The sequence below is a fragment of the Dipodomys merriami genome, unplaced genomic scaffold (genome assembly GCF_024711535.1).
Source record: "Dipodomys merriami isolate MVZ:Mamm:240054 unplaced genomic scaffold, mDipMer1.0.p SCAF_59, whole genome shotgun sequence".
Taxonomy (NCBI): Eukaryota; Metazoa; Chordata; class Mammalia; order Rodentia; family Heteromyidae; genus Dipodomys; species Dipodomys merriami.
The window spans coordinates 6,744,565-6,757,939 of NW_027206168.1; the positions used below are offsets into that span (position 1 = coordinate 6,744,565).

Sequence of the window (13,375 nt, forward strand, 5' to 3'; positions counted from 1 at the left end):
GCCTGTGCCAAGGAGACCTAGGCTTTCTCCTATTCCGTCCTGTAATGTTTTCAGAGTGTCTGCTTTGACTCCGAGGTCTTTGATCCATTTGGAGTTGATTCTGGTGTAGGGTGATATATAAGGATCTAGCTTTAGTTTTCTACAAGTAGTTAACCAATTTTGCCAGCACCATTTACTGAAGAGGCTGTCTTTCTTCCATTCTATTTTTTTAGCTATGGTATTGAAGATTAGTTGGCTATAGGTCTGTAGGTTCGTTTCTGGGTTTTCAATTCTATTCCATTAGTCCTGAGGTCTGTTCTTGTGCCAGTACCAAGCTGTTTTGATTACTATGGCTTTGTAGTCGAGTTTGAAATTTGGTATTGATATTCCTCCAGCACTGTTCTTTTTGTTGAGGATCGTATTTGCTATTCAGGGTCTTTTATTGTTCCATATGATTTTTTGGATTGCATTCTATTTCCTTGAAGAATGAGGTTGGAATATTGATAGGTATCACCTTGAATTTGTAGATAGCCTTGGGAAGTATTGCCATTTTCATGATGTTGATCTTTCCAATCCAGGAGCATGGGAGTTTTTGCCACTTTCTAAGTTCTGTTTTGATTTCCTTTTTCAAGTTTTTAAAGTTTTCATCATAGAGGTCCTTCACTTCTTTAGTTAATTCCTAGGTATTTTATTTTTTGTGGGTCTAGTACGAATGGAGTTGCTTTCCTAATTTCAGCCACACTTTTCTCATTTTTGGCATACAGAAAAGCCATTGATTTTTGAGGGTTAATTTTATACCCTGGTACTTTGCCAAAGTTTTGAATCAGCTTGAGTAATTTGGGAGTGGAGTCTGTGGGATTCTTTAAATACAAGATCATGTCATCTGCAAAGAGGGAGATTTTTACTTCTCCTTTCCCTATTTGGATCCCCTTTATGTTTGCATCTTGTCTTATTGCTGTAGCTAGGCATTCTAATACTAGATTGAAGAGAAGTGGAGAAAGTGGACATCCTTGTCTTGTTCCTGAGTTAAGAGGAAATGGCTTTAGTTTCTCACCATTAAGTATAATGCTAGCTGTAGGTTTGTCATATACAGCCTTTATTGTATTGAGGTATGTTCCATGGATTTCTAATTTTTCCAGAACCTTCATCATAAAGCAGTGTTGGATCTTGTCAAATGCTTTTTCTGCATTAGGTTTTTATCTGTCCTACCTTTAAGACCCGAGATGGAAGAAAGCCAGGAGTAGGCTGGGAATGTGGCTTAGTGGTAGAGTGCTTGCCTAGCATGTGTAAAGCCCTGGGTTCCATTCCTCAGTACCCCATAACCAAACAAAAAAAGCTAGAAGTGGCACTGTGGCTCAAGTGATAGAATGCTAGCCTTGAGCAAAAGAAGCTCAGGGACAGTGTCCAGGCCCTGAGTTCAAGCCCCAGGACTGGCAAAAAAAGAAAAGAAAAAAAGAAAAGAAGAAGAAGAAGAAAGCCATGAGTATATTTGAATGTTGGCTTTTCACAGGGTCACAGATGCCCCTGATGTTGGCAGGAGAAATAATATAGTTGAGATAACTGAGTGAGTCTGACAATGTGTTTGGTTCAGTGTGAGGCTTGTCTTGTAATATAGAGAAAGTGGGCGCTGTGGCTCAAGTGGTAGAAGGCTAGCCTTGAGCTGAAGAGTTGCAGGACAGAGCCCAGGCCCAGAGTTCAGGCCCCATGACCACTACCACCACCACCACCACCACCACCACCAACAACAACAACAAAAACCATATTTGAACAAGTATGTTCTAAGTACCAGAATGAATCCCTTTTGTACAAAAGACTACATGAAGAAACTGGTAACATTTTTTCCAATTTCAAAAATATAGTGTATATTCGGAATATTTGAAAGATACATAATTACACAAATAAAATATAGATAATCGGTAAATGAATACTCTTCACCCTTTTTTTTTTTTGGCAAGTCCTGGGGGCTTGAACTCAGGTCCTGGGTACTGTCCCTCAGCTCTTCAGCTCAAAGTGAGTACTCTACCACTTGAGCCACAGCACCACTTCCATACTTCTGGCTTTTTTCTGTGTGTGGTACTGAGGAATTGAACCCAGGGCCTCATGCATGCTAGGTGAACACTCTACCACTGAGCCACATTCCCAGCCTACTCTTCACCTTTTGTTGTTTCTTTTGTCAGTTGTTTCACATTCATAAAAGATCGGTGGAAATACTAGACAGGAGTTAGGATGTTTGATTTGTACTAACATGGTTCATGGTTCAAGGCCAGATTAGGCAAAAATAAAGAAAATAAAAATATAAGGCTAGGAGCCAGTCCTTCATATCTATAATCTTAGGACGCTAAGATCTAAGGATTAAAGTTTGAAGCCCCCCAGGCAATGAATACTTTTTTCTTTTTATCAGTCCTCGGGCTTCAACTCAGGACCTGGGCACTGTCCATGTGCTTCTTTTTAGCTTAAGGCTAGCACTCTACCATTTGAGCCATAGGATCCCTTTTTCTGTTTATGTGATACTGGGGAATTGAACCTAGGGCTTCACATGTGCTAGGCAAGCATTTTACCACTGAGCCACCTTCCCAGCCCAATGAATACTTTTTGTTTATAAAATAAATATATGTTAACAAAAGCATTTTCCCTTCAGAAGAAAGTCACCCTATATGCTACTTTTTCAAACATATGAACTCATAATTTAAATTTTAAAATAAGATTATTTTTGTTGCTGGGTGCCACTTCTCACACCTGTAATCCTATCTACTCAGGAGGCTGAGATCTGATGATCATGGTTCAAAGCCAGCCTGGGCAGGAAAGCCCATGAGACTCTTATCTCCAATAAACCATCAGAAAACCAGAAGTGGTGCTGTAGCTCAAGTGGTAGAGTGCTGGCCTTGTGCTGAAGACAGCACCCAGGCCCAGAGTTAAAGCACTGAAGACAGCACCCAGGCCCAGAGTTGAAGCTCTATGACTGACAAAAAAAATTATTTTTGTTTAGTTGTATAGATTATAGATTATATCAGATATTAAAGGTCATGCACATGGCAAATGGGACTCTCTGGATATTAGAATCAGTGAAAATGCAATGCCTACCCATTTTACAAAATATTTTTCCTGTGAAAAATAGTTTTACATAGGTTTCCTTGGTGTCTTGTCTTTTGGCAGTAAAAGAAAAGAAAAGGAAAAGAAAGACTGAGCGTTTGTCTGACAAGTGCTTTGTAGTGCTCTGCAGAACCTGAGTCCAAACTCCCCAGGTTCATTCTTCACTTCCATGGTCTTTCTTCATTTATGTTACCTAAAACTCACCTAAAGAGATTGGTAATTATCTACTAGCCAGTTACCTCTAGCAATACTAAAATCCATTAATAACCATGTATGCATTACATTTTTTCTTCAAGATAGGAATTCTAGGTCATAGAAAAAGAGAGGGCAAAAGAGAGCATACCTTGAGAGCATACCTCGAGAGCATACCTCCAAGTTCCTTATGATGTTCAAGGCAGATATTGTTTTCCTTCTTGAGAATCAAAAAGCTTCCCTAAAACCCTGAAATCGAATAACATTCTGATTTTAGAGTAAGAGAAAGGGGCACAGAAAGCTCAGGTGATTTAATGTAATTCACTGAGGTGTTTCTTATCTCCAGGATCATTTTGCCCTTATAATTAGAATGGCTTTGTTTGAGGCTGAAAGACGGAGATGGAATGTCAGGGAATGCTCCCGACACTATTGCAGGCCTCTGTGGCTGCCCTGGGAAGTGAACCTGCCTTGTAGGAAGATGTAGAGGCAAGGGAGATGGAGGACCATGCCTGTTTCCCTAAGGGTCTTTGTTCCAAATCTTCTAAGAATTCCGTACTAGAACATGGGTTTTTTTTATTGCTGAATCTTTTATTTTTGTTTTGTCGGTCATGGGGCTTGAACTCTGGGCCTGGGCGCTGTCCCTCAGCTCTTCAGCTCGAGGCAAGTGCTCTACCACTTGAGCTACAGCGCCACTTCCGGTTTTCTGCTGGTTTATTGGAGATAGGAGTCTCATGGTCTCTCCTGCCCGGGCTGGCTTTGAACCGCGATCCTCAGATCTCAGCCTCCTGAGTAGCTAGGATTACAGGCGTGAGCCACCAGCGCCCGGCTTTATTGCTGAATCTTTTAGGCTAGGATGGTAGGTAGTGCCTGCTTTGTGCACCAAGGCCACTTGTATGCAGCTCTCTCTTCCCTGATAATCGTCCATGTTCTCCGTGTGTGTGTGTGTGTGTGTGTGTGTGTGTGTGTGTGTGCAGCTCTCTCTTCCCTGATAATCGTCCATGTTCTGTGTGTGTGTGTGTGTGTGTGTGTGTGTGTGTGTGTGTGTGTGTGTGTGTGTGTGTGTGTGTGTGTGTGTGTGTGTGTGTGTGTGTGTGTGTGTGTGTGTGTGTGTGTGTGTGTGTGTGTGTGTGTGTGTGTGTGTGTGTGTGTGTGTGTGTCAGTACAGTTGGGGCTTGAAATCACAGCCTGGGTGCTGTTGCTTCTTTTTTTGCTCAAGGCTGGTGTTCTTCCACTTGAGCCACAGCTACATTTCTGGCCTTTTGGTGGGTAATTGGAGATAAGAGTCTCATCTTCACATCTCAGTGTCCAAAGTTTCTAGGATTATGGGCTTGAGTACCTAGTCCATATTCTTTTATTGGTGATTTTTTTTTTTTGTTGTTAGTTTTAGGACTCTGGGCCTGGACGCTGTCCTTGAGCTCTTCAGGTCAAGACAAGGGCTCTATCACTCGAGCCACAGCGCCACTTCCGATTTTCTAGTGGTTTTATTGGAGATAAGAGTCTTATGGACTTTCCTGCCCAGGCTGGCTTTGAATCATGATCCTCAGATCTCAACCTCCTGACTAGCTAGGATTGTAGGCATCCCACTTATTGAAGATTCTAAGAGTCTTTGTTATCTTTTTGAAGACCTCCATTGTAGCAAGTTTTTCTCCCACATGGTGTACTATGACTGACTCTTGTTTCCATACATTATAGATGTTTTGGGAAGAATTATTAAAATTATATTAATCAAAGATAGAAATAATTATTAAATTATTAAGGCATAGAACCATATGTGTACAAACTATACATAAGCCACAGTGTTTGCATAGTAGTCTTGCTGGTGGACACCACAGATGTGTCCTATATTACATGTGTATATGATCCGCCAGTTCATGTGGTTGCATTTTTTTTTTTTTTGGCCGGTTGTGGGGCTTGAACTCTGGGCTTGGGTGCTATCCCTGCTCTCTTGAGCTCAAAGAGAGCCACAGCCACTTCTGGTTTTCTAGTGGTTAATAGAGATAAGAGTCTGATGGACTTGCCTGCCTGGGCTGGCTTTGAACCTGATCCTTTGATCTCAGCCTCCTGAGTAGCTAGGATTACAGGTGTGAGCCACCAGCACCCGACTGGTTACTTTTTTTTTTTTAATGTGGTTTCTTTTAAGTCTGTTGAGATATTGTGTTAAATATGTTTATTTTTAGGTTGTTTGGTTTGAACCGAATTGAACAATATATCATAATGAAATTCTAGTACTTTTTTCTTTTGCTTGGTTTTTTTTTCGGGGGGTGGGGGTCCAGTCGTGGGGCCTGAACTCTGGGCCTGGGCGCTATCCCTCAGCTCTTTAAGCTCAAGGCTAGTGCTCTACCACTTGAGCCACAGCACCACTTCCGGCTTTTTTCTTTTTGCTTATGTGGTGCTGAGGAATCGAACCCAGGGCCTCAGGCATGCAAGGCAAGCGCTCTACCACTGAGCCACCTTCCCAGCCCCTTTGTTTTGTTTTGAATGTCAGTCGTGGGGCTTGAACTCTGGGCCTGAGCGCTGTCCCTCAGCTCTTTAGCTCAAGGCGAGCGCTCTTATACTTGAGCTACAGCACCACTTCCTCTAGTACTTTTTTTTTTGTACTGGTTCTGGGGCTTGAATTCAGGGTCTAGATGCTCTGCTTTAGCTTTTCTCCCAAGGCAGGATTTCTACCCTGTGAGCCACAGGTCCATTTCTGACATTTTGCTGGTTATTGGAGGTAAAAAGTATCCTGGACTGGTCTGCCTGGGCTGGCTTATTGTGATCCCCAGATCTCAGTTCCCTGAGTAGCTAGGATTACAGGCGTGAGCTACCAACACCTGGCTGAAATTCTGATACTTTAAAAATATTGGAACTCAGCTATAATTTATTCATAAGCATGTTGATCAGCCTTATTCCTTATTGTTATTGAATGTAGCCAGCAGTACACATATTAGTTTTGGTTTGTTTCTGAATGCATTTATCACCCTAATAATACTGTTTATTATTAATATTCTTTTATAGATGTGAAAAAGGTGTTATGTCTTTGGTGAATGTTAGGAACTGTATTCGTTTCTATCAGACTGCAGAAGAACTGAATGCCAGCACATTGATGAACTACTGTGCAGAAATTATTGCAAGTCATTGGGTAAGTGAGAGATGTGTATAGACAGTGCTCTTGTTGGCAGCAGAGTCCCAGGTGTGGAACCTTGTTCTGTCAGCACTCATCTTTCTGGTTTTTGGCATCTTCTTGTGACAGTACTGACGAACAAGTAGGTAGATTAGGTGATCAGTGAGGTTCTTCAGTTCTAGAGTCTGTTAGTTATATGATTTCAGAGTAGAGGACAAAGTGACTCAGGTTCAAGAGCAGAACTACACAGAGGGACATTTGCCTTCGCTCTCCTGAGGAAGCTGCAGCCAAGTCTCAGGGGCAGGATGCCCTGTGCCCCAGCATTCCTTGCTGTCAGGTGGAGGCATTATTAAATTTAGACTTGCCTTTCTTAGTAGTTCTCATTTATAGAGAACTATATTTGTTATATTTGGGGTTTTTTGTGAAATTTTTAAAAAAGATCAATGCTATGTGTTACAAACTAATTTCAGCAGATTGGATTGCTTGGTATACAACAATACTATGGGAAGGATGTTAGTAGTTTCTAAAAATTATCTAAAAAAACTAGTTTTAAGGGCTGGGAAGGTGGCTCAGTGGTAGATTGCTTGCCTTACAAGCATGAGACCCTGGTTTCGATTCCTCAGCACCACATAACCAGAAAAAGCCAGAAGTGGCACTGTAACTCAGAAGGTAGAGCCTAGCCTTGAACTGAAGAGCTGAGGCCCAGGCCCAGAGTTCAGGCCCCACGACTGGCTCCCCCCCAAAAAAAGATCTAGTATTAATTGGTTGGGAATGTGGCTTAGTGGGTAGAGTGCTTTCCTAGCATGCATGAGGCCCTGGGTTCGTTTCCTTGCTACCACATAAACAAGTAAAATAAAGTAAAAAGAGCTAGTGTTGAAATAATTGAAATAGGAGTGGTAACTTTTTTCTGCTAATAGGTTGAAATAAAAGAGATTTAAAATATTAGGGACCAGCTATAATTTAGTGGAGTGGGTTATTTGTGGTAGTTTTGCTTAATTCTGTAATTGCTATGGTCTTTGAGGCTTACTGGGGAGAGGACTCTGCTCTCTTGTTGGAGGTCAGCATTGCTCACACCAGCTATACTAATCACAGAGGTGCAGCCCAGCTGTGACAGCGCAGGCTCAGGCGGTTCCTCTTGGGTCCAGACTCTGATGTGGCTATTTACTCACTGTCTGAGTATAAGTTATTAGGTTCTACAGGCTTTCCTTTCTTTATCTGAACAGTGGGGATCATTGTAGGACCTACCTCATAAGTTTTGTGAGGATTGAATTAATTAGGAAGTCTAAGCCCTTAGAGTAAGCCAGGCACATGCTCAGTGACTATTTATTTATTTATATTTTTTTCTTTTTCTTTTTATTGTGAAAATACTGTACAGAAGCCTTGTAGCCTTCTCCTTTGTTTCCCCTTCCCATCCCTTCCTATCCTCCCCTCCCTGCCCCCCCAATCCTCCCCACTCCCTCCCCCCCCAAAGTTGTAAAGTTCGTTTTCCACATAACGACTTGTACATCTCTTTGTTGCAGTGGGTCCACCTGTATCTCTATTTAAACGATTTGTTTTTCTCCTTCCCCTCTACAAATTATACGGACTCAGTGACTATTTAATAGGTGACAGTTGTTATTATTAACAAATTGTTTGTTTTGTTTCCCATTGTGTTTTTAATCCTAGGATGACTTGCGAAAGGAGGATTTTAGTAGCATGAGTGCTCAGCTGTTATACAAAATGATCAAGTCTAAGACAGAATACCCATTACATAAGGCTATCAAAGTGGAGAGAGAAGATGTAGTCTTCCTTTACCTGATTGAAATGGATTCTCAGGTATTGTAGCCGCCTTTTTATCTTCCCTGTCTTTTCCCAAAACTGGAATGTACTTGTGTTTCTCAGTAGTGTTCCTTCTAAACTATATATCACATGATCTTTTTTTTTTTCTTTTTCTTTTTTGCCAGTCCTGGGGCTTGAACTCAGGGCCTGGGCACTGACCCTGAGCATCTTTTGCTCAAGGCTAGCACTCTATCACTTGATCCACAGCACTACTTCTGGCCTTTTCTGTTTATATGGTACTGAGGAATCAAACTCAGGGCTTCATGCATTCTAGGCAAACACTTTACTACTAAGCCACATTCCCAGCCTCACATGATCTTTAATGTGTATATTTCTTCTAGAAATTATTTCAGGAAGTCTGGATGTTTCCTATATTGTTTCTTAAAAATCTAGTATCATCAGCCCATCATCTCCCAATGCCAGAGCTACTTCTACATTTTTAGATGGTTATTATAGCAGTACCTGTCTATCAGGTGCCAAAGTCTATCAGTTTATTTGCTGCTATAACAAATTGCCACAAAATTGTAGCTTAAAATAATACAGATTTATTATTTTGCAGTTTGCAAACTCAACTATATAGGCATCATTGGACTAAAATCAAATGTTGATAGGTTGGGTTCCTTTAGGGACACTGTAAAGTGAATCCATTTCCTGCTCACTTAGGTTGTTGGCAGAATTCAGTTTCTGGTGGTAGAAGAGGAACCGAGGTCCCCATTTTTCTTGTTGGCTGTCTTCTGAGGGCCATTCTCAGCTTCTAGATACAATCACATTCCTTGGCTTGTGGCCATCTGTCTCCATTATAAAAGCTAGCAATGACAGATCAATCCTTCTGATGTCACATTGCCCTGACCAGCTCTTCAACTTTTCTCTTTTGCTAGATTGGGTCCTCCTTGGGTAGTCATGACACTCCCTATCTCAAAGTCCTTAGCCTTTATCACAGCCCCTTTTTTTCTTTCCTTCTTTCCTTCCTTCCTTCTTTTCTCTTCCTTCCTTCCTTCCTTTCTCTCTCTCTCTCTTTTTCTTTTTCTCTCTTTTCCCTCCCTACCTCCCTCTCTTCCTTCCTTACTTCCTTTCCCACACTCTCTCTCTCTTTGTTTTTTTAAATTTTTTAAAATCATATAAGATGACATATCCTCAGGTCCTGGGGGTTAGGACACAGACACCTTGAGGCGGGGCATTGTTCTATCACATTGCCTTATAGGAAAATGAGAGTGAAGTATCTTGTATCCTAAGTGTTCAGTGTATTGGAGAACATGGAACTGTTGGGAGAAATTCCTTGACCCATAACATGTCTGAACTTCTGCCTTGACACTGGATCCCTATAGCCCTGTCAGTATCTCTCCTATGATCCTGGTTCTTACATGTGTAAATTCCTGCCCTTACATCCACTGTGATCCTTGACAGTCCTGCATGTTGTTTACATCTGTCCTGTTAATCTGTTCTTTCTGTGCTCCCTGAAATCATGTGCCTGAAGCTTGACAGAGGTTTGTGAATAAAGTTGAATTTGGGAAGTAAGCTATGTCAGGTATTAAGATTTGACATTTGTGTAAGAGATGGTATATAAGATTAAGTGAAATAAATCAAAATCCATTGTATTTTCCATTGTCTGGATGCTTACTTACAAACTTCTCTGTGTAGCTACCTGGGAGGCTGAATGAAGTAGATCAAGATGGAGACCTTGCCTTAGATTTAGCCCTTTCACGGCAGCTGGAGAGCATTGCTGCCACTCTGGTCAGTCATAAAGCTGATGTGGACATGGTAGACAAGAATGGCTGGAGCTTGTTACATAAAGGAATCCAAAGAGGTAAGAAGAAATGGCATGTAGTGTGTGTGTGTGCGTGTGTGTGTGTGTGTGTGTGTGTGTGTGTGTGTGTGTGTGTGTGTATTTTTGGGGGGGGGCATGGGTCCAATCGTGGGGCCTGAACTCTGGGCCTGGTCGCTGTCCCTCAGAGAGAGAGAGAGAGAGAGAGAGAGAGAGAGAGAGAGAGAGAGAGAGAGAGAGAGAGAGTGTGTGTGTGTATTTGGGGGGGGCGGGGGTCCAATTGTGGGGCCTGAACTCTGGGCCTGGGCGCTGTCCCTCAGTGTGTGTGTGTGTGTGTGTGTGTGTGTGTGTGTGTGTGTGTGTGTGTGTGTGTGTGTGTGTGTGTATTTTTGGGGGGGGCGGGGGTCCAATCATGGGGCCTGAACTCTGGGCCTGGGCGCTGTCCCTCAGCTCTTCAGCTCAAGGCTAACGCTCTACCACTTGAGCCACAGTGCCACTTCCGGCTTTTTTCTTTTTGCTTATGTGGTGCTGAGGAATCGAACCCAGGGCCTCATGCATGCAAGGCAAGTACTCGCTCTACCACTGAGCCACCTTCCCAGCCCATGGCTTGTATATTTTGCTATATAATTTATTTTTATCCATATTGTCTTTAAAAGCTTCCCAACATATTTCCCAAAAGCATCTATACTTACTAGCTATGTGATTTAAAACTTGTAATTATTGGCCAGGTGCCAGTGGCTCATGCCTGTAATCCTAACTACTCAGGAAGCTGAGATCTGAGAATCATGGTTCAAAGCCAGCCTCGGTAGGAAAGTCTGTGAGACTCTTACCTCCAATAAACCACTCAGAAAACTGGAAGTGGCGCTGTGGCTCAAGTGGTAGAGAGCTCACTTGGAGCTGAAGAGCTGAGGGACAGCACCCAGGCCCAGAATTCAAGCCCCACAACTGACAAAAAAAAAACAAAACAAAACTTGTGATTATTGGGTCAGAGGAGGGGTTAAAGACCTATTTACTGTGCCTTATTAGCTTGGTTGTTGATAGTGCTTGGTTATTGATAGGACCTGAGGAGGAACAGGTAGAAACATGGCCTGTGAGTGCCTTGTAAGCAATTGATGGGGCTATTTATTATGATATGGCTATATTCATTATTATCACTTTTCTAGGAATAGTGCTAGGAAGGTTCTTATTGTGCATCCTAGCATGTATGTAAGGAAAGTTAAAATCACAAACATTCAACCTGCAAAGAGCGCTTCGTGGATTCATTGTTTTCTCCTTCCAGACTAGCCTTTTGTCATGGCATAGTGCCAACGTGGTATTTTGTTCTATGAAAGTTAATGTGAAATTATACGTAATATTTTATTGTCAGTAGTGGGAAGAATATAGAAATGTTAGAACTGGAGTAGAAATACTTTAATCATAATGAGTAACTTTGTTTATTTTGTAGTGCTCAGGAACTTGGGGGTAGTAGGCAATGGTCTGCCATTGACTCACACCCCCAGACATGAATTAACTTTTCATTTTATTCCAATTACGGCAATTGGACCTGGGTGGTATCCCTGAACTTTTTTTTTCTCTCAAGGCTAGCACTCTTCCACTTGAGCCACAGCTCCACTTCTGGCTTTTTGGTGGTTAGTTGGAGATAAGAATCTCATGGACTTTCATACTCAAGCTGGGTTTCAACCCCTTCCTTCAGATCCCAGCTTCCTGAGTAGCTAGGATTATAGGCATGAGCCACAGATTAATTAATGCCCCCCCCACCTCTACCCCCAGTTAGTTCTGGGGCTTGAATTCAGGGCCTGGGCACTCTCTAAGCTTCTTTTGCTCAAGGTTAGCACTCTGCCACTTGAGCCACAGCTCCATTTCTGGCTTTTTGGGTAGTTTACTTGAGATAAAAAATCTCACAGACTTTTCCTGCTGTGGCTGGCTTTGAACTATTATCCTCAGATCTCAGCCTCCTGAGTAGCTAGCATTATAGTTGTGAGCCACCAGGGTCTGGTTGCAGTAGCTTTTTTTTTCTTTTTTTGCAAGTCCTGGGGCTTGAACTCAGGGCACTATCCCTGAGCTTCATTTGTTCAAGGCTAGGACTCTTATTACTTGAACCATAGTGACCCTCCTGGCATTTTCTGTTTATATGGTACTGAAGAATCAAACTCAAGGCTTCATGCATGCTAGGCAAGCACTCTACCACTAAGCCACATTCCCAGCCTGAAGTAACTCTTTAAATGGAAAAAAAAGACTAGTTTTTTTCTTTTGTCCTTCCCATATTCCTATTAATTAATATGTTCCAAACGAATCCTGCCATTAGTTTGCCATGTCATTTTTGACAGAGTAAGAATCTGTAGAGAGGTAGAGTTCCTATATGGCTTTCAAAAATCAAAAGTCTGGAAGTTGAGTGCTATGGCTCAAATGGTAGAGTTCTAGCCTTGAGCAAAAGAAGCCCAGGGACAGTGCCAACACCCTGAATTTAAACTCTAGGACCACCACCAAACTTATAATTTTTAGCGTGCACACACACACACACACACACACACACACACACACACACACAGAAGATCTTTCAAGAAAGAATACATCTATGCAGTGCAATCTTAGAGATCTAAAAAAACATATGTCTATTCCTCAACTATCATCTGTCCCCCACTTCTTGTATATTTAAATTCTATTAACAGGAAATAAGGTCTATTAATGGGGTATAAGCTCTTTTAACAAGAAATAAGCTCTTTCATTTCACAAGAGAGATGAGACTGACACATACTTTTGTGGAAAGAGGATGATGATTTCATGAATAAATTGAATTCCAACATATTAAAAAAAAAATCAAAGCCTGGGAGAGTTCTTACCTAACAAGCAGGAGGCTGTGAGTTCAGTCTCCCACAGTGACAAAAAAAAAAAGTCGTCAGGTTGCCATTGCCTCACGCTTTTAGTCCTAGCTACTCAGGGGGCTGAGATCTGAGGATCACCCTTCAGAGCAAGCCTGGGCAGAAAAGTCCATGAGATTCTTATCTCCAATTAATCCCAAACCAGAAGTAGAACTGTGAGGGTTAGAGCGCAGGCTCTGCTCAGGGATAGCATTCAAACCCTGAGTTTAAGCTCCAGTACCAGAATACACATAAAAGAGAGACAAAGACAAAGACCCAAAAAGAGAAATGAAGGAGGGGGGAGAGAGAGAAAAAAAAGACAGAAAAAGAAAGGAAAGAAAGAGAGAGAAAGAAAGAAAGAAGAGGCTGGGAATGTGGCTCAGTGGTAGAGTGCTTGCTTCGCATGCATAAGGCTCTGGGTTTGATTCCTCAGCACCACATAAACATAAAATGCTGGAAGTGGCTCTGTGGCTCAAGTGGTAGAACTGTAGCCTTGAGCTGAAGAGCTGAGGGACAGCACCTAGGCCCAGAGCTCAAGACCACGACCGACAAAAAAAGAAAAAAGAAAGAAAA

General features: G+C 42.0%; 1 protein-coding gene across 3 annotated transcripts in view; it reads left to right on the forward strand.

Annotated features, from left to right (window-relative positions):
• Positions 1-13,375, forward strand: part of Ankfy1 (ankyrin repeat and FYVE domain containing 1) — a 123,917-nt gene that overhangs the window by 59,647 nt on the left and 50,895 nt on the right. For all 3 annotated transcript variants that reach the window (XM_070001742.1, XM_070001743.1, XM_070001744.1), the window contains exons 5-7: positions 6,259-6,382; positions 8,030-8,179; positions 9,821-9,986. In XM_070001742.1, coding sequence (XP_069857843.1) covers positions 6,259-6,382; positions 8,030-8,179; positions 9,821-9,986 — 440 coding nt within the window. The remainder of the gene's footprint in view (positions 1-6,258; positions 6,383-8,029; positions 8,180-9,820; positions 9,987-13,375) is intronic.